Raw genomic sequence first — 20,078 nt, forward strand, 5'->3', positions numbered from 1 at the left:
TTAAAGGGGGAGAAAAGCTATCTGGGATGTTTTTTTCACGGGGAAGAGGAAGCAATGTGATCGGTCTGTTAAGATAGACTAGTTCCTTGCTTACTGATGAGTATCTTTTCTCTTGGGCCAGACTGAGTCAAGTCAGAGTCCTACCTGGCTCAGGGCCACACCAGAGAGAGAAGGGAGCCCACTTCTCTACCAGCCTGGCTGCTGACGGGCAGGGCAGGCTTCCTCTCTGACCAACTTCTCTTGAGGAAGGCGGTGTTTGGACAGGCCTGTAATTTGAGAAGCCCATTAGGTGCATTCTCCCTTTCTTACCTTTGTTGGGCTGCCAAAATATTTACTTGACTTCTTAACTCTAAATCTCTGAAACACACCTGGATTGCCTAAAACAGGCAATTTTCTTATTTTCTCTTATTCACAGAAGAGATCCCAACCTAAGAAAAGATGACAACAGTACAGAGGGATCAGGAAGAGGGGAGGGCTGGTAAGAGATGCAGCTTTATAGAACCACCCCCCTTTTATTCCCCCCAGGTGCTGGGGATCCAGGGCTGCCACTTCTTAAGAGATGGGTGTATACTAAATTTGTCGTTTACCTGTGTTTGGTGGGTTGGGGCAGATAGTTGAAAGCAACTGCACAGGCAATGCTGTTGTAAAACAAATGGACTCTACTTTGACTTACAGGGAAGAGTCAATTTCCATGCCAAGTAAAAACTCTGTTTGGTAGTCATTGCATTTATTCATTTTTTAAAAAAATAATCATTCTATAAAAGTCAGCTGCACTGTATCATCATCAAAAGGACTAAAGGGGGGAAATAGAATGCTAAAACAAACAATGGGAAGTGTTTGGGATACATTTCAGATGATAGATAGAAAAGGCCCAGAAATAACGGTGATACTTCTGGCACTAGGAAAAGAACTACCAGTCTCAGGTCTAGTAGGCGTGAAGCCGCCGCAGAACCATTTTCCTTTGCTGTGTGTGTCTGACTATCAGCTCACCTTTCTGCAGGGCACTTGCAGAAGTGCACACTTGCCAAGGCTGAATGGTCTAAAGTCAGACCTTCCAGACGGGTTGTGGTTTATGGGCAGAACGCAATGAAAGGTCCCTGCACCACTTGTTGGTACTGTTCTTAGGAGCACAGAATCCTGGTTAATGATTCCCTACCCCCTTCTGAAAACAAGGGCCCAACCATTAAGGGAATTATTTTCAGTCTGGTGCTTATCAGCAAACCTTTGAGAGAAAAATTATTTTGAAAACATTTTTCAGATCTTGAAATTTCTAAAATGGGGCCTTGAGCTGTTCTTTTTTCAAAGGCTCAAAAAGCATAGCAGGGGCGGGGGGCTTGCTGACAGCTGTCACTCGCCTACATCCTTCCTAGAGCATTAGGCTTCAAACGGCAGCTCTCCTATATTTACTTTGAAAGACTGGCTTGTCTTTCCTTACTTAGATCTGATGGAATATAATTTTAAGCTCATAAGAAACCAGGTCCCCTAAGGCTGGGCAGCAGGAGTATCCACATTCAGGGGCACTTTCAGGAATTCTAGTTAGTGGTGGGCCAGTCTTTTCCAGAACCCTCATTAGCTAAAAAAGGAGGAGCCTGGGCAGTAGCTCTCTGGTCTTTCCAAACATCCAACCTAGTCCTTCAGCTCCTGAGCTGGAACTGAGGGAGCCCTGACCGTTGGCATGCCTAGAGATCTGCTTCCATTCTCACATGGATATATGGGGACTACTGTCATTCAGATGTCCCAGGTGAAACTAAGGATCTTAGAAGAAAAGTCAGGAGAAGACCCAGTAATGTAGAGACTAATGCTTCCCAGTCCTTTATTATAAAAGCTTTTAGAGGGAAAGAAGAAATGAATTCTTTACTAGACATCCCAGAGGACCCTAAATGTGACCATGTAAAATACACCACACTAAGGACAATTAGTGGGTCTCTCTCAGTAAAAGAATGAGCCTTCCACTAGTTGTCCTTAATGTGGTATATTTTACATGGTCATATTTAAGGTCCTCTGGGATGTCCCATAAAGAACTCATTTTTTTCCTTTAGATATAACAACAAAAGTCCATGAACCGCAGAAAAAATAAATTGGATTTCATCAAAATGAAACCTTTGTGCTGCAAAAGACATTTAGAAAGTGAAAAAAATAAAACCCACCGAGTAAAATATTCTCAAATACTGTATCTAAATAAAAGACTTGTAATAAGCTGGACATGGTGGTGCATGCCTATAATCACAACTACTGAGACAAAAGGATGCCAAGTTTGAGGCCAGCCTAAGCAACTCTCCAAGACCCTGTCCCAAAATGAAAAAGGACTGTGAATGTAACTCCGTGGTAAAACATGCCGTGGATTGAACTCAGTTCAGTCCCCAGAACTCAAAAAGAGTTCTTTTAAGTCAATAACAAAAAGAAATTACCCAATAAAAATTGGCAAAGAATCTGAAGTTATTTCACCAAAACAGCTATATAAACTCAGTAAGCGCATGAAAAGATGCTCAACATCATTAGTCAGCAAGGAAATGCAAATCAAAACCATAATGAGATACCGTTTAATACCTAGCAGGATGGCTATATGATCAAAGACGGATAATAAATTTTGGTGAGGATAGACAGAAATTGGAACCCTAATATACTGATGTTAGGAATGAAGAATAGTACAGCCACTTTTATTTCATTTATTTATTTTTTGTAGTGCCAGGGGATTGAACCCAGGGCCTCATACATACCAGGCAAGTGCTCTGCCAGTAAGCCACAGTCCCAGCCCAGTATAGCCACTTTAAAAACACAATTTGGCAGTTCTTAAAAATGTCAAGCATAGAGTTGCCATATGACTCAATAACCCTACTCTTCAGTATATGGTGGGGGGGGGGGGGACAAAATGACAGAAAGTACTGATACAAGCTAAAACTTGGATGAACCTTGAAAATCTTTTGCTAAGTAAAAGGAACTAGACACAAACCATACCACATATTGTATGATCTCATTTACATGAAAGGTCCCAGATTAGGCAAATCCATAGAAAGTAGATTGCACGATTCTATGAATATATTTAAAAAACATGACATGTTTTTATAAAAGGCCTTTTCATAGCTTCACAGGAACAATTTGATCATGCCTTTCTGTTTCTGTATAGAATCCAACTGCCCAAAAAATGGATAGTAGTTTTGGCAACATTAAGTTCAAATAGGTTTTGTGATTTAATCACAGTATACCTTTCCAGTATTAAAACAAAACAAAACACCATGTGCATGTGTGCATGCTAGAGTAGAACAGAACTTGAATATGGAAATTATGATAGTGACATAGATTCTGGGAACAACTCCTCATGCTGACACAGTCCCAGGTAGGGATATGAGGTGCTGGGCTGGGAAAATTGGGATTCCCTTATCTAAAGAGTGGCACAAGCAGGTACTTGTTCTGTCAATTTACAGATGAGTTTTTAAAAATGTGTTTATAAGCACAGTTCTTTTAGCTCTAGAAATATAAGCTTTCAGACAACAAAAAACAAAACAGTGTGGTACTAGACCAAAAAGGGATACAGATTTTTATTTGACAGTACATAATGCAGAATATGATCCTATTATAGAATATAGGACATAATGTTATTTTTTTAAAGGAGGGAATATATAGAGTGAAAGAAATGACTTAAAGAGAAAGAGAACTTTTAAGAATTCTACTTCCCACTCCTAAAATTACATCAAAATAATTATATGATTTTAAGATGTTATATATTAAAATAAAAATAACAACCCTAGAAAAAGTAGAAGAGGGAAAGATGATTGTGGATTTCCAAGGGAAAAATAGAATAATTAAGCTTAGAAGCAACAGAAGAAATTATGAAGGAATGATGACCGTGTAAAAATTTAAAAGGACAGTTAAAGGGGCTGTGGCTGTGGCTTAGCAGTAGAGCACTCCCCTAGCACGAGTGAGGTCCTGGGTTCGATCCTCAGCACCACATAAAATAAATTAATTAATTAAAGATATTGTATCCAACTACAACTAAAAAAATAAATATTAAAAAGAAAAAAGGTCAGTTAAAAAACATTCCGGGGGCTGGGGATGTGGCTCAAGCGGTAGCGCGCTCGCCTGGCATGCGTGCAGCCCGGGTTCGATCCTCAGCACCACATACAAACAAAGATGTTGTGTCCGCCGAAAACTAAAATAAATAAATAAATAAATATTTAAAAAAAAAAAACAAAAACAAACATTCCGGGGCTGGGGCTGTGGCTCAGTGGTAGAGTGCTTGCCTAGCACGTGTGAGGCACTGGTAAACAAATAAAATAAAGGTATCCATCTACAACTACAAATATTATTTTAAAAATAAAACAGAAACAAAAAACATTCCACAAGTTGGGCATGAGGGTGCACAGTTAAAATCCCACATGCTCAGGAAGCTAAGACAGGAGGATCTCAAGTATGAAGTCAGCCTGGGCAACTCAGTAAGACCCTATTTCAAAAAATAAAAATGAAAAGGGCTCAGCAGTAGGGCTGGGGGTGTAGCTCAGCAGTAGAGTGCTTGCCTAGCATGCTTGAGGCATTGGGTTCGATCCTCAGCACCTCATAAAACAAGGATACTGTGTCCATTTATAAAAAAAAAAAAAAAAAAAAAAAATTAAAATGGGGGGGGGCAGTGGTAGAGTGCCCCAGATTCAATCCTTAGTGCCATGGGGTTGGGGGCGCCTAGTAATCAAAGAAATGCAAAAGAAAACAGAGTAGTGCTTGCTATTTTAAATTTTTAGTTTTTAATTTTAAATTTTTACTAAATTAGTAAAAGAAACATTAACAACAAGAGTCATTGTTGTTTCTGTGAAAAATGGTTCACTCTCACTTCATGGGTGGCACTGTAAACTAAGGGAAATTTGTTACACGGCGATTTGTAACTGTTTACATAAAGCCACTTAAAAAAATGTTTGTATCTTTTTATCTATACTCATCTCTTAGAATATTACCTAAGGAAATAATTCAGAGGGCAGGGGCAATCAGAAAGCCCATCCTATGCAAAGATTTCAGTCTGGTTTACTTATAAAGGTTAGAAATAAAACAGAAGCAATCTATATACTGAATACTGGGGGAATGGTCAACTAAGTCATTCTTTTAACTTTGTTATTCAGTCATTAAAATGATTATGAAATGATATTAAATTAGTGAAATGAATAGCATTCATTAATAGGTTTGAAAAGGCAGGGTTGACATTTATATGTTTAAGAATTATATGCAGGCTCAGGAGGAACACAGTAAAGGAATAAACCAAAATTGGCAGTACTTGTCTTAGGGGAATAGAATTCAAGGTGGTTTTCTTTCCTTCTATTTTCAATCTGCATAATTAATTTTTTGTGCTACAAATATTTCTTGAGTGTCTGCTATATGAGTTAGGCTCTGTCTTTGGCACTTGGAATATAAAATTGGTGATACAGCTGGGTGCCTGTAATCCCAGCAGCTCGGGAGGCAGAGCGGGAGGCTCACGAGTTCAAAGCCAGATGCAGTAAAAGCTAGGCACTAAGCAACTCAGTGAGATCCTATCTCTAAATAAAATACAAAGTAGGACTGGGGATGTGGCTCAGTGGTGGAGTGCCCCAGAGCTCAATCCCTGGTACCCCTCCATCCAAAAAGTGGTGATATAAATTATTATACTGTTTGTTTATTTTTTTAATATTTATTTTTTAGGTGTAGATGGACACAACACAATGCCTTTATTTTTATGTGGTGCTGAGGACTGAACCCGGGTCCTGCCCGTGCTAGGCGAGCGCTCTACCGCTGAGCCACAATCCCAGCCCATTATTATACTGTTTATACACTTAAAAACAAGACAAGGAAAGGGGGCTGGGGTTGTGGCTCAGTGGCAGGGCCCTTGCCTACCATGTGTGAGGCGCTGGGCTCAATTCTCAGCACCACATATAAATAAATGAATAAAATAAAGGTCCATCAACATCTAAAAAAATATTTTAAAAAATACAAGGAAAGGGACCACAAAACTTCTAACAGTAAATGAAATAGTAAGACAAGTTAATGCTATAAATTTTGGGCTTAAATTAGAATTTAAAATGATAAGATTTTACCAATTAAATCAACAAAGTAAAAAAATACTAACAACTGATTTTTACAAACCAATCTACCATGTTTACAACAGATGAAAAGGGAAACTTTTAAATCTAGATACTTTTAAACATGATTTTTATAAATGGAACATAACAATTGCACATTCCACATTCTTTGAGGTTCCCTTAAGAGTTGATACATTTATGAAAACCTATAGCTACAACAGGCCCCTCTATTTGAAGACAGAGAGCAAATTAGACTTTTGGGCTTCTAAAGCTTCCTTTTTCATCTATTGTAAACATAGTAGAATAGGTTCATACAAATCAGTTATTAACATTTTTTTCTTTTTTTTCTTTTTTGGTTTAATTGATAAAAATGAGAGATTCTGGCCAAATATCCTGATACTGGTTATTTATATATTATGACTTAACATATTAGGTTCCAACTTCTTTCATAACTCAAAACAGTTTTTCAAAAGCAACCAAGTTCAGTGGCTACTTCTGAGTTTTTTAGCTGGCCTATCACACCATCTTTTGTTTTCTGGGACAGCCTCACTTGTGGCCCTTGCTCTGCTGAGGGTCTGGTTCCATGGATGGCGACAGTGGCAAAGAGGATTGTTGTGAGTCAGGCTTCCCTGTTCTGGGAGGTGGCCAGCCACCTGTGCTGCCTAGGGTACAGACACATTATTTGTTCTATTCACTCATATATTCAAAACTCCCATAAATCTCCCAGTAGGTTTCAAATAGTGGTTTTGATAGCTGAAAATGTCTCTGATATAGTTTTTTAAAAAATTGTGTTTAATATAGCTTTTAAGAAAGAGGTTCTTGGGGCCGGGTTCAGTGGTAGAGTGCTCACCTAGCACGGGCGGGAACCAGGTTCGGTCCTCAGCACCACATAAAAATAAAGGCATTGTGTTGTGTCTACCTACACCTAAAAAAATAAATTCAAAAAAAAAAAAAAAAAAGAGATTCTTGGGTCAGGCATAATGGTGCACACCTGTAATCCCACCAATTCGAGAGGCTGAGGCAGGAGAATCACAAGTTCAAAACCAGCCTCAGCAACTTAGTGAGACCTTGTTTCAAAATTTAAAAATCAAAAGGGGTGGAAATGTGACTAATGGTTAAGCACCCCTGGGTTCAATCCCTGGCACCCCCCCCCCAAAAAAAAAAAAAAAGAGGATCCTGGAAGATTTAGGTATAGATGAAAAGTATCAAATTAAAAGTTTGTGATTTTCAAATCAGACATGTGCCCTCAAAAGGAAAGTGGCATTCTGAGTTTTTTCACTCATATCACATCAATCTTTTCCTCTTGATCTGATCTCTTTTATTAAAAGTTCCTCTCTTACTTTCCTTTTTAACCATATATGGGAGATATTTATAGAAGTGTTCCTTAAAATAAATCTCAGGACCTTCAAACTTCCTCCTCAACAAGAAACCTGCCTTGCATGGCTCACATTAGAAAAAGGCTCCCGTTTGCTTGGTAGGAGCATGTTTAAAGGGGAAGAAACTACAATTTGTTGATTTTCTAAGAACTTGGCAAACATTTTAAAATCATTACAACTGTCTTTACAGAAGGGGATATGCAGAAACAGGGCAAAGAGACATCAGCTGGCCCGGTTATTCAGCTTCTGCTGAGCAGGACCGAAGCTATTCAGCCTCTTGGCCTTGGTCTCTGCACTCCTTACATGGAGACACAGATGTGCCGTGACACTTACCATTCACTTCATAGAACACAGCACAAAGGCTACCGTGTCACCACAGAGGAAGGCAATGGGATAGAGAATGGAATGAAAGAGGAAGAACTAGAATATATTGTCATTTTAGGGAAAGAAAACTTGTATGTCATAATGAAATAGGACTTCTCCACCTCAATACTACTGACATCTGGGACCAGATTATTCTTTTTTCCCTTTATTATTAATCGATAAATAATAACTGAATGTGTTATGTATTTGTGGGGCCAGATTACTGTTAGCGGTAGTGGCTGTCTACACCGTAGGATGCTGAGCAGGAACCCTGGCCTCTACCCACTAAGTGTAGATCTCTACCCCCTGACATTTTTGTCTAAGACCAAAAATGTCTCCAGACATTGCCCCTGGTTGAGAACCACTACAATAAGAAGACCCTAAAAGGTATTTAAGTGTCCCAAGCAATTGCACGGAGTGCCTCCAGAGATGCCAAAGCAATGAGCTGTAGCCATGGTGCCCTGCACTCAGGATGGGACAGTCACCAGCTTGGTTTGCTGACTGGAGAAGGCTGGAGAATCTAATGCCTGAGGTGTGGAACAGTTGCCTCCAAACCCTGGGACCTCTCTCCTCTCCCACAGCAGATTAGACCCCGGGATTTCAGTCTGCCATCCCTCTTGAGATGGGCATCTCACACTCAGAAGTGCTAAACTGGGCTTGGGATAAGGACCTTGGCACTCAGGTATCCCAGGAAATGCCTACCTGTGACCAAAACCCCAAGAGAGAATGGTATGTTGAAGGATAAGTCCTCCCTACCCCAAAACATATATGGCTTATAAAGGAACCAGCAGTTGTACCCAAGTTCCTGTCTCAAGTAAGGCCCATGCAGGTAAGCCTTGTTCTAGAAGGTCAAGACAGAGTTTATATCCCAATGCAAGCCTCGAAGACAGTAAGAGCACTGCTTAGGTTCTTCCAATTAATTCTTGTTATTAAATGTGAAAAACATTATCCTGTTTGTTTTATTCAAATTAGTAACATTTCAGAACCAACACTCATTTGGCTGCAGTACAGCAGAACAAAATCATTTCATGACAATGCATTCACCTCTGTTTCCTGTATTGTCTGCTAGTTTCTACTCATTTCCACTGACTTTAAAAGTCATGGAGATCAGCCAAGCTCTAAGAGATGATCTTGCAGTATGAACAAAATGCCAGGTTGTGAACTTACATTTCAGGGCCTATTTCATTTTAAATTATCTTAAAAATTATTAAGAGGGCTGGGGACATAGCTCAGTTGGTAGAGTGCTTGCCTGGCATGCACAAGGCCCTGGGTTCAATCCCCAGTACCACCCCCCAAAAATTAAGAGCCTTAAACAACTTTTGTTCATATGTTTTATAGCTATTGGTATTTACAACATTAGGAATTTTAAAAGAAAGTTTCAAAACACAGCCTATGCAAACACACATTCCATTAGTTGTCGGAGAGATAAAGTCATCCCATTCAGTGATGCACTTGGAAAACACCACCATATACCTGTGAGACAATGTCAGTGAAAATGGCAAATGACATTTCATTTTTGTTGTAAAGTAGTTTTAATCTTGTGGACTCCCCTAGAAACAACCTTGAAGATCCTTAAGGAGGTCCCCTGGCCATGCTTTGAGAACTGCTGTGCTAAATTAACACCCACACTATAACTTGACTAGCTTCAACTTTTACTGGAGAACCCAGTGAGGTAGTGCTCATCAGAGAAAAGCCTTAAATTCAGAGAGATTTGTCAAAACCCATTCATCACCATGAAGCAACTGTTCCCTGGATTATTCCTGAGTCCTTTTTTTTTTTTTTCCTTAAAGCACCAAACTGCTGCCCATCACTTTATCGCATATCAGGTTCTGGTTAATGTTTTGTGAAGAACATCTTTGTCTTTCAGTTAGTTTCATCTTCCTGTCCTCTATCCACTATGTCATGAGAACAGAAGAGAAATAAATCCTTTCTCCCTTTAACCAAATTCTCTATTTTTTTTATTAGTTGCTCAAAACATTACAGTGATCTTGACATATCATACATTTGATTCAAATGGGGAATGAATTCTTATTTTTCCACGTGTACAGATTGCAGTATCACATTGGTTTTACAGCCACGTTTATACATTACAGCCATACTAGTGTCTATTGTATTCTGCTACCCTTCCTATCCCCCCAAATTCTCTATTTTAAGAGCTGCTGTTTGAAATATATGTAAGAATCTTTCCCAGGGTGGCCTGATGTAAAAGAAGGATTTGGTCTCTCTTCTCACCGCACCTGCAATATCTGTACTATTACTTCTCTTCTTCTTCCCACCAGGATTTAGTGGTATCAGTCATCCATTCATGATGGAACTCTACTCTATCACTTCAGGGAGAAAAAAAAGGCTTATTATCAGTTTTTATACCCCTGTTATCCTACCCCCCACATTATAAAATGATTTAAAAGTGATACCAGATTTCTCTTTACCATGGTAAAATACATAGTAGGCCATTTACCATTTTTACCATTAAGCACACAGTCGGGCAGCATAGACCACACTCACATTATCAACCATGACTACAATCTACCTCCAGAACTTTTTCCCAAACAAATTCCTTCCATTAAACAAAAATTCCCCATTCTCCCCTGTCACTAGCTCCTGGGCAAGCACCAGTTTCTTTCTACCTCTATGGATATGACTACTCAAGAATACAACTTTGAGTGCTCAAAGAACCTGGACGCTAATAAAGGAAGGAGAGTGAGGAAGAAAAGATGGACCCTAAGAACCACTACTTTGTTTGGTGCATAGGGATGTGCCAGGATGATCAACACCACACAGACTCTCTCCTTTAGGTTCTGTTTCCATTTAAGGAGGTGGAAACACGCAGAGGAGTTAAGTAATGGGGATCATAGAGCTCAGAGGGTTGAAACTGGGTTTTAAAGCCAGGTTGATTAGTATTATAGCCACTACAGGCTCCCTACCCTCCAACTATCGAGAAAAAGTGAAGCTTCTTTTAACCATCTTCTGGTCATCTTGGTTACGGGGGTCTTTATTTGTTCTTTGCAATGACACTTCCAAGACACTTTAAGGGCTGTACAAGGTTGCTTGGCTGAACACAGGGGCTCAAGCTCCATCAACCCTTTGCACCATGGTTTCCCACTGCTCCTCAGAGGAGCTCGGGGTACACACGGAGCAGCTCTCCTGCTCACAAAACAGCAGTTTTCCTCCTTGCCACTCTGCTGGCCACGATGCTTTTGCATTGCACACTTGCCTACATGTGAAAACAGGGAAGGACAGAGGGCAAACATGAGGTCTCCTCAGTCATTTCACTGGCTTGAGCCTCACCAAAGCATCACAGAGAACTACTCTGGGTCGACGCAGTTACCAGAAACATCAAGCCGCAAAATGCAACCAGATACTCCATCCAGCCTAGACCCTACTGCAAAAATGATCATCCAGAGAGGAGGGTCCTATGACACGGGTCCTCATCAGAAGCCTTCAGTGGCTTCCAGTTATCCAGAAGGAGACCTCCCTTAACCTGAAAGCCTCCTCCTTCCTCAACAACTTCCAATGTCCCTATAAGAAACCCTTGATCCCTCTTCCCTGCACTATTATGGAGATTCTTTCCCCTGGTCCTGTCTCACGTCTCATGCTCTGTCACACAGCCCCTCTCAGTACAACCTGCCCACCCCTCCAGTCTTGACTAGCCATTCTCTGCTTACCACAGTCATGGCCTATGTGCAGGGTAAGAGGATCTGGCCTATGAACCAAGAGTTCCTTCCCACTGGACCTCTCTGAGTGACTCAGGATAAACTGAGGGAGTTACTTGCAGACCAGCACTGCCTCCCCAGCTCCCTTCTGGAGAACACAACTTCCTTTCGCTCTCCAGACACAGCAGGGCGAGGCAGGCCAAGTTCCAGTGTTTCAAGCCTCCTAGTACCTGATCCAAGACGGGCCAATGAATCTGTTTTCTAGAATCTTTTAGACTCAAAACTCAGTGTGTCAAGCCAGGGATGTTCAGGACTGTGTCTCCCACCCAGGAGACCAGGGGCAGGGACAGAAACAGACAGATGCATGCAGAGAAGACTCAGCGGAGGCTACCCAGGAGTGGCTGCTTTAGAAGAGCAGCAGCAGCAGCAGCAGCCGCCACACCACCGTGGGTTCCTAGGTTCTGGGACAGCCCAGGACCCTCAGAGCAAATCCCCTTTTCTGTCAGTGGAGCCCAAGGTGGGAGGCCACTGTGTGGAGCACAGTCCTGATCAGGCCTGCGGCTACACTAAAATGCATCTCACCTTTATCTAGAAAAACTGGCCAAGACAAAAGAAGGCAAGGAGAAGAAACCAACATTGGTGAAGCAGTAGAGGGTTTATTTCAGCTCTTCTGAGCTGTTCGATCTTAGGTGATGTAGAGAACCTCTCTGGGACTTGATTTCCTTGGCCTAACATGAGAACATGAACTGGAACTCACAGTTAGTTGGATAATCCAAGGAGACACCGCACCTGCACATAAAGCTCCTGCCATTTGGAGGGCACCCAACAAGTGACGATGCTTTCATACTCTCACCTGGCATCGCTGTGGTCAAGCTTGGAGCCAAGGGTGTTGCAAACGTCTCATAAGAATCCACACAAAAAGGACAAAGGCATCATTAGCCTATTTTACAAATGAGTAAGGCACCAAGAACTGAAGTCACCTTTCTAAGGTCACTCAGCCAATGTAAGGTCTCTGTGACATGAAATTCCTTGTCTTTTTATTAATGTCCCCACACTATCCTCTTAAGCATGGAAAGAGCTGAGTCCACGCCTGTTAAGCATGCAATTTCAAAACCCTTGTTGGGAATCACTCCAATCGGGAGGTAGAGAAGGATTTATTCTGCCTGAAGTTACAGAATCAGGGCCAAGTGCTCCTGCACATCTTTTCTTCCATGAAATTCTCCATGAGGTGACAGGTCATGGGAGTCAAAGCTATTAAAGTGGACCCTCTAAATTCTTTGCAGCCCCACAAGATGCTTAATAAACTCTTACTGAATTGAAGGATTAAAGTTCCTGGATTTAAACACAGGTTCCTGTACTTTGGGGATGATTGAGACCCTTATTTTTCAATACAAGCTGTCCAGAAATGTCAGTTTATTCTTTTAATAACCTAGGACTTAAAACTGTCGCAGGCCACAGAGTCTGTCTTTCAATGGTGTAACTATAATCTCCCCACACTAGAATATCCAGGAAAGATTTTACGTATGATCTATAAGCTCAAAATACTAAAAGTGCAAGGGACCCAGTACAGGCTCTTCACATAAAATGAAAAAGAGAGCCCTGGAGGTTTAAGAGACTTGCCCTGTGCCCGTCTGAGACAGGGTCTGGCATGGCGCCCTGGCCTGCTGCTACCCTGTGGGGGCTCTCCCTCAACCCAAATCGGCCTCCCTAGCTGATCCTACTGTCTGAGCCTCCTCCTACTGCATCGAAAAGATTAGAAGGAGGGGACCATAAATCATTTTTCTCATAAGTTTATAGTGTTCTTTTCCAAGAAGTTCAAAAGCACTTGGTAATAAACCAAGGTGATGAGTTTATGTCTTTTGCTTTTAAAACAAAACTTTATTTGAACTCCTCGAGAGGCATTGAAGTTTTTTAAAATTTAGGACATTCCTCTCTTATTTCAAGGTTTCACCCTGTGGCATTTTCTATGGGTGGGTGGGTGATGGTGAGAGAGAAGGGCCATGTCTAGCCCTCCCCTGTCTCTCCCAGACTTTTCTGAACGCCTGCACGCTTCAGCTGACAGAAGCCTCCCTTCCATGGCTTTCCACAAGTCCCAACATCCACCCAGAGGAGTCCCTCCATGTGTACCCACAAGCCGGCCTTGTTGTACTTTCTTTCTATGTTTTTCTCAACTTTTTAAGTGCTGGGGATGGATCCCAGGGCCTCCCACAAGCACTCTGCTGCGAGCTGCACCAGCCCTCTTCCCTGGCCTTCTGGGCCTCTCTTTGCCCTGACTCCTCAGCCAAGAACTGGAAGGAAAATCATACTGTCTGAAAGGGACTCAGCTACTCACAGGAATTACTTTGCCTTCCTAGTAAATTAAAAACTCTTGTCTTTTGCTCCTGCCCTTCGGAGGTCAGAAAAAAAGAAAACACAGCAAACTTAATGAAACTGAAGCTGAGAAGAACCACATTTTAAGAAGATGAGAAAGAGACCGAGAGACAGACAGGGTGGGCGCAGGCCGGACCCATCACACTTCGGACACCAATTTTAAGCAAATGTGAAATCATCTTACTTTGACTGGACCAAGCTTTTTTTGCTAATGATTTTATGCAGGTATCAACTCTAAGACAAACGGCAATAACTGTGTGCCAATGTTCCCTCCCACCCTGTAGCCTTTCCAAACAGAAACATGGGGTTAGCTAGCTGCTCTCATGCAGGTAGAACTACACACTTAGCTCCTAGGGTCCTGCATTCAATAACCATTTAGTGAATGAATAAACCCTCGAAGTACTTAATGATTCAATATATGTCTAAGGTTTCTATTCCCTCTGGCTTCACCGACTAGCAGGCCAAACCATACAAAACTCTCCAAGTAAAACCATGGATGGCTAATCCAGGAGGAGGAAGAAATAGTGGAGTTCTCTGAATGATTTCAACAAGTGCCCCTACCACTAAACTGTGGGAGAACAATAAGGTAACCCTGTGAGTCCCATTCCAACCCATTTATAGACACAACAGATATAAAGATGGAGCCCCACCACTGCTGAGCAGAGCAAATGAAGCGAAGGAGCTGAGCACTACATAGCCGCAGTTTTGAGAAGAAAGCTGAACACCGACAAGGCAAGTTCTGTTCCTACCTGTGGATGTAGCTGGCATTTCTCCTAGAAAAATACCAAAATATTCTTAAGAGGGTTGTTGCTCTACTACAACCATTAAGCAGCTCTGGTCAACTATTTAAATGATAAAGTATCAGGGCCTGAGCTACTTAAAACATCTTGACTGATCTTTGTGAACTATAAACCAAACAGGAAATCAATTCCTGAGGGGCCCCCCAACCAACATCATCAAATGAAAAGTAGGAAAACTTGACAAGTGCCCTGTTGCTACTCCAAAGACAAAAGGGACACAAAAATCAAAAATTAGATTTGTGATGGTCTCCAGGGCCAAAAGTCTTTCAGGTGATAGGGGCTTCTTTAGACCCGAGAAAGGCTCCCCTCTCTGGTTCCCTGCACCCAAATCACCTCTTCTCTTGCCTAAATCTCTCAAGAGAGCCTAAGATGTCAGTAACCAGGATGCTTCCCCCACCAGCTGTCTCCCAACAGTACTCAGAACTAAAGCTTTTGAGAACATAAGAGATGTCCAGCAGTAATATCGATAGGGGACACCACTTTTCCTCCAACCAAAATTCAAATAATTTTCTCTGAACCTTTCCTTTTAACAAAATGATCCACTTTAAAACAGTTACCTGTTGTATTCTGAGTTCCCTGATGGATGGATTTATTTCTATCTTACGCTGTAATCAGAAGCAATGCTGATCCTTCTGGCTAAAGTCTTTTTTAGTGCTTCTAAATGGGTGACAATGGTCAGCAGCAGCAGATGTCTTTGGAGAGCTTACTCTTACAGGAGGCATTTACATCTCATCTCACCTCCTAACCACCCTATGAGGTAAGTTCTAATACAAGACCATAATTGCTGTCTGCCATTCTGAAACCGAAAAAGCTCTAAAACCCAAAAGTTTTTCCATAACTTACTTGGCAGCAAAACTTAATGGACCTGAACTCATTTGGAGGCAAAGCCTGCCCTGAACTAACATGAGACTATTTAGATTTTAGTTATCCCACATAATGTGAATATCCCAATGGTTTGCTAGACAAATAGGAATGTGTGTGATTACTATGTGCTGTCCTAGATCCCCTGGAGGTTATTTAATAGAAACTATATGCACCTTAATACCTTTTTAACCCCCCCACCATCTTAGGATTCTGAAATATTTGGTCCCCGTGTTGTAAGACATAGTATTGCCAATTTCTATTCTCAATTTCTATTATTGCTAATTTCTATTATTTCTCATTTGTCATTTTACAGACGAGAAACAGACTCCTTGAGGGGAAGCAACTTGCACATGAACACAAGGGGTAAGAGCTGTCTCTGAGGCTGGCAGTTGCTTTCCAAGCCCAAGTTTGTAAGCACTGTGGTGGGTTGCCTTAAGATCTGTCTGAATCCTCAACACAAAACTTCACCAGGAGAGGCGCTGTGCCAGCTTGACTATTCTCTCTAACCAACTACTTAAAAACCTAGGGAAATGAGTGGAAAACACCAACCAGAATGGCAGCAATTCAGAGGGCCTGGTACTTACCTTGCCCAGGACAGTGAGGCATGGTTTGGGGTCCAATTCTGGCTGTTCCAGCTTCACCACTCCTACCCAGCCATACTCATACAAGTCCTCTTCATCATTGTTATTACACAGGCCCAGTGGGTGCATCTAGAGACAAAAGGGAAAGAAAATTTCAACAGGCCAGTTTGACTCACATCGTACATTTCTCAGATTCCAGCCAAATGTAACCTTGAAACTCAAAACTTTAAGACAGGGGACAGTTTTTCAACCCAGGGGTAATCCTATTTCAGTACATTGATCTATGTGCTGGGGAGAACATAACAGACCCACTATAAATATATTTTATGGATGCTTTCCTTCTGCTTTGTAAGTAGTGGTCATTCAAGGTGGAAACCACCTGATAGGAGGTAGGAAAAAGAAAACAGTATAACTCCCATGTAAGTGCCAACCTAAATTGCTATGAAATACCATAAATTTAACATTAAGTAGCAATTATAAATGAGACTTGCTAGGTTATTATCCAAGACCGTTTGGCTCCTAAACCTTAAAAACACATATACTTCAACTTAAGCAAGAGACACATCCAGGACTTTATGGAGAGAGAACCAGAAACATGGCAGAATCACCAGTATAATTAGCAGAATGTTTAAAAATTCTCCTGGGTTAGTGGAAATTAGTTTAGTCTTTTCAAATTTTGCAAAGCACAAAATCGAAGATTGGCAGAAGAGCATCAACAAACTTTCTCACATAAAAGCCTGAAAAACGGCAATTCTAAGATATGTGATCACAGTTCTATCACTGAGTTGTATCAGATCCTAGAACCTTAACCAACAACATGCAAAGAGAAAAATCCTCATGGATAAACATATCAAGGAGCTGATGAACTAGCAGCGTGTGCTAAGTAAGTTCTTGCATACGGAAAAAATCCGTCTTTTGATTTGTGGCAAGTGAGAGACACAGGAGACCTAAGACAGAATAAGGGCCCTTAAAGACAAAGGTTATGTCCTAATCTCCAGAACCTCTGAATAAATTACCTTACCCAACAAAAGACAGTTTCCGGATATGATTCAGTTTGAGAAGGGAAGGCTGTCTAGATTATTCAGGTGGGCCCGATATATCAAAAGGGTCCTTAAAAGGGAAAGAGGGAGGAGAGAATGAGGAGAGGGGAGGGGAGGGGAGGGGAGGAATCGAGTGGGGAAGAGAGGATACACAAAAGCAGAGGTTGGAGTGATGTGCTCTGATGCAGAAGAGGGACAATATTCAAGGAAAGCAGGCAGTCTCCAGGAACTGAAAAAAACAGATTTTCCCCTACAGCTTCCAGAAGGAACACAGCCCTGCAGACCCATTGTGGACTTCTGACCTTTAGAACTATAAGAGAATACAATGGTACTGCTTTAAGCCATTTAATTTGTAATAACTTGTTATAGCAGCATACAGGAAACCAATACATCCACCTTACCCCCACTTGTTTTTTACAGATGAGAACAGAAGTTTAAGTTTAGTGGCTTTTCCAAGACAACACAGCTATGAAGTGGCAGACCTAGAGGTATAACCTGTCACTCAGATTCATAGTTGAATACCTTCCCATGCTACCTGCTTACTTCGTGATCCCTTCCTCCGAGAGCAGGCCATCTGACTGAGAGAGGGAGGAAGACAGAAAATCTTTAGGAAAAAAATGTTTCCAGCTGTATTTGAGTGCAACAGGGAATTATAGCAGGCAACAAAGGTTGCTAGAATGTTTGGGAAAGCTTTGCACAGCTGCTGAGCCTCAAATGAGCTTCAAAGGAAGAATGGGACCAATCAGGGCCATCATTCCAAGCCCTGGAAGAGCTGGTAAGAGATGATGGTAGGGGGAAGAATGAGACCAGCCTGATCAACAGACGGGCCAAAGTCTACACCAAGAAGGCAAAGAGAAATTCTCAAAAATTAGAAGCTTGTCTGGAACACCAAGATAGTATCATAGGTTTTTATTACAGATTTTTAGGTAGAAGATGATGCATTGCCATTTAGGCAGATGGGTGAAAGACACACCTTTGGGCGGTGAATGGTACAAACAGGGTGCAGCTCCCAGATTTGAGATCCTTGGAATCTGAATTTCATTGAATAATGAGGAAATGGTTGCATAAGCCCACAGAGCAAGTGAGGGGTTTCTGTTGCTGAGCACGGAGTGGAAGGGGCCACGAATTGCCACCAATTCTATAGTGATTGAGTACTGTATCCTCTGGGAATTCAAGAGATAGAGAGCCCTGGAATATCCAATTTTTGTTTGAGCTTCAGGCTCAGGGCTCTACAGAACAGTGGAACTGTGAGATCTTTTCCCCAGGGTGCCCCTGCAGGGCCTACCCACTCTGGAATGATCTACAGTTATTAATGATGAGTAGCCTGAATGCCGAGACCTCCAACTAGAAAGGGGATGTGTGAGGATGATGAGCCAACTGCACCACCTCTGACTTCCAAGAAAAGATTTGAGTGTTGGCTCAAACCAGCTTTCTGAAATCCCAGGTCAACAGCAATGGCAACCACACTTCTGACCCTTTTCCACTACATTCCATGATAGTTCTAACCTGGCCACGTTAACTTAGAGGTCTCCAGATAGATGATTGCTTTTTGTTACTTAGACATTTATGTGGTTTGATCGATGATGAAGAACTGCTTTGGAGGAGCAGAGGTATCATCCAGTCCTAAGACATTGTATCTTTATCAAAACTCTACTAAGGAAATAAACCTGGCACACAGGGCCACATATCATGTAAAATCTACTTGTATAAAATGTTCAGAACAGGGAAGATCACAGAAATAGAAAGCAGACTTGTGGTTGCTATGGAAGGAGAAAATGGGAGTGACTGCTTAATAGGTATAGAGTTTCCTCTAGGGGGTGATAAAAATGTTCCTGAACAACTTGGTGGTAATGGTTGCACAACACTGTGAACACGCTAAATGCCACTGAATTATATACTTCAAAATGGTTAAAATGCATTTTATATGAGTTTTGCCACAATAGAAACATTTGTTTAAAAAAACTGAACAACTATATTGAGTTTGTTTAATCCAAAATTACTGCCATCTGCCTAGTGCTGCCCTCAGCTAATGTGGGGATCCACAGTGAAGGACAGTGCAGTTTCCACACTTCCAGAACCAAAGCCAATTACAGCAGTCCTTCTGGAAACTGTGTCTTGCAGAACAACAGCCCCACAAAATGAAAAACAGGTTCTTGCACAAGTAAATAACACAGAGGAACACTTCATAGGGACCAGGATCTATATTTGTAAATTAAAGCTATGTAGAAGATTATGGTTTAAAAAACAAAAAGTTGTGAGACACAGTAGTAGTATATGCCTATACTAAGGCAGGAGGATTTCAAATTCAAGGTCAGTCTCAGCAGCTTAGCCAGACCCTATCACAAAATAAAAAATAAAAAGAATCAGGAATGTAGTCCAGTGGTAGAACAACCCAGGGTTCAATCTGCAGTACCAAAAAACAAAACAACACAAAGCTTTAACTCTTTGCTAAAACCACCAATTCCTACTCTAATTTTAAGCCTGTTTGTGTTTAATAGATGACATTGTTCATGGGACATTTTGAGAAATGCTAAGTTAGGGAGAATACATATACACACGTGGGAGAATAAACCTACAGTAAATATGACACAAGGTAAAGCTAAATGTAATCGAATGCTGAACACACAGAATGCAAAAGCAAAGGCAATTTTTGTGGAAAAAAGTGGAGGGACAGTCAAGGGCAGCCCGAGAGAAGGTGAGGCCGGGGAGGGCAGCAGATGTGGAGGGGAGAGGATTGGGATGGGAACCATGAGCAGCAGAAGTTGAGGCTGAGGTCTAACCCATGGCAGCCATCGTGAGGATGAAGTAGGCCTGACCAGGCCAGAGGTTCACACCGCGGAGGAGCGAAAAATACTCAGTTCCACACAAAAGGCATGTCAAGAATGCGTCCCCAGGCAGGCAGAAATCTGAACTGTGTAAACATCAGAACACGCCCAAAGGTCCCCAAGTGTCTGTCAGGGTCCACTCAGGTCTGTCATGCCAGCACCCTAGGCCGCACT

At 41.6% G+C, this 20,078-nt stretch overlaps 1 protein-coding gene across 1 annotated transcript in view; it reads right to left on the reverse strand.

The window, feature by feature from the left end:
* Znrf3 (zinc and ring finger 3) overlaps positions 1–20,078 on the reverse strand; it is a 147,143-nt gene that overhangs the window by 42,653 nt on the left and 84,412 nt on the right. Inside the window, exon 2 of the mRNA XM_046427305.2 lies at positions 16,043–16,168. Coding sequence (XP_046283261.1) covers positions 16,043–16,168 — 126 coding nt within the window. The remainder of the gene's footprint in view (positions 1–16,042; positions 16,169–20,078) is intronic.

Source organism: Marmota monax, unplaced genomic scaffold, assembly GCF_021218885.2.
Source record: "Marmota monax isolate L192 unplaced genomic scaffold, Marmota_monax_Labrador192_F-V1.1 WCK01_AAM20220418_F8-fsc00177, whole genome shotgun sequence".
NCBI classification, from domain to species: Eukaryota; Metazoa; Chordata; class Mammalia; order Rodentia; family Sciuridae; genus Marmota; species Marmota monax.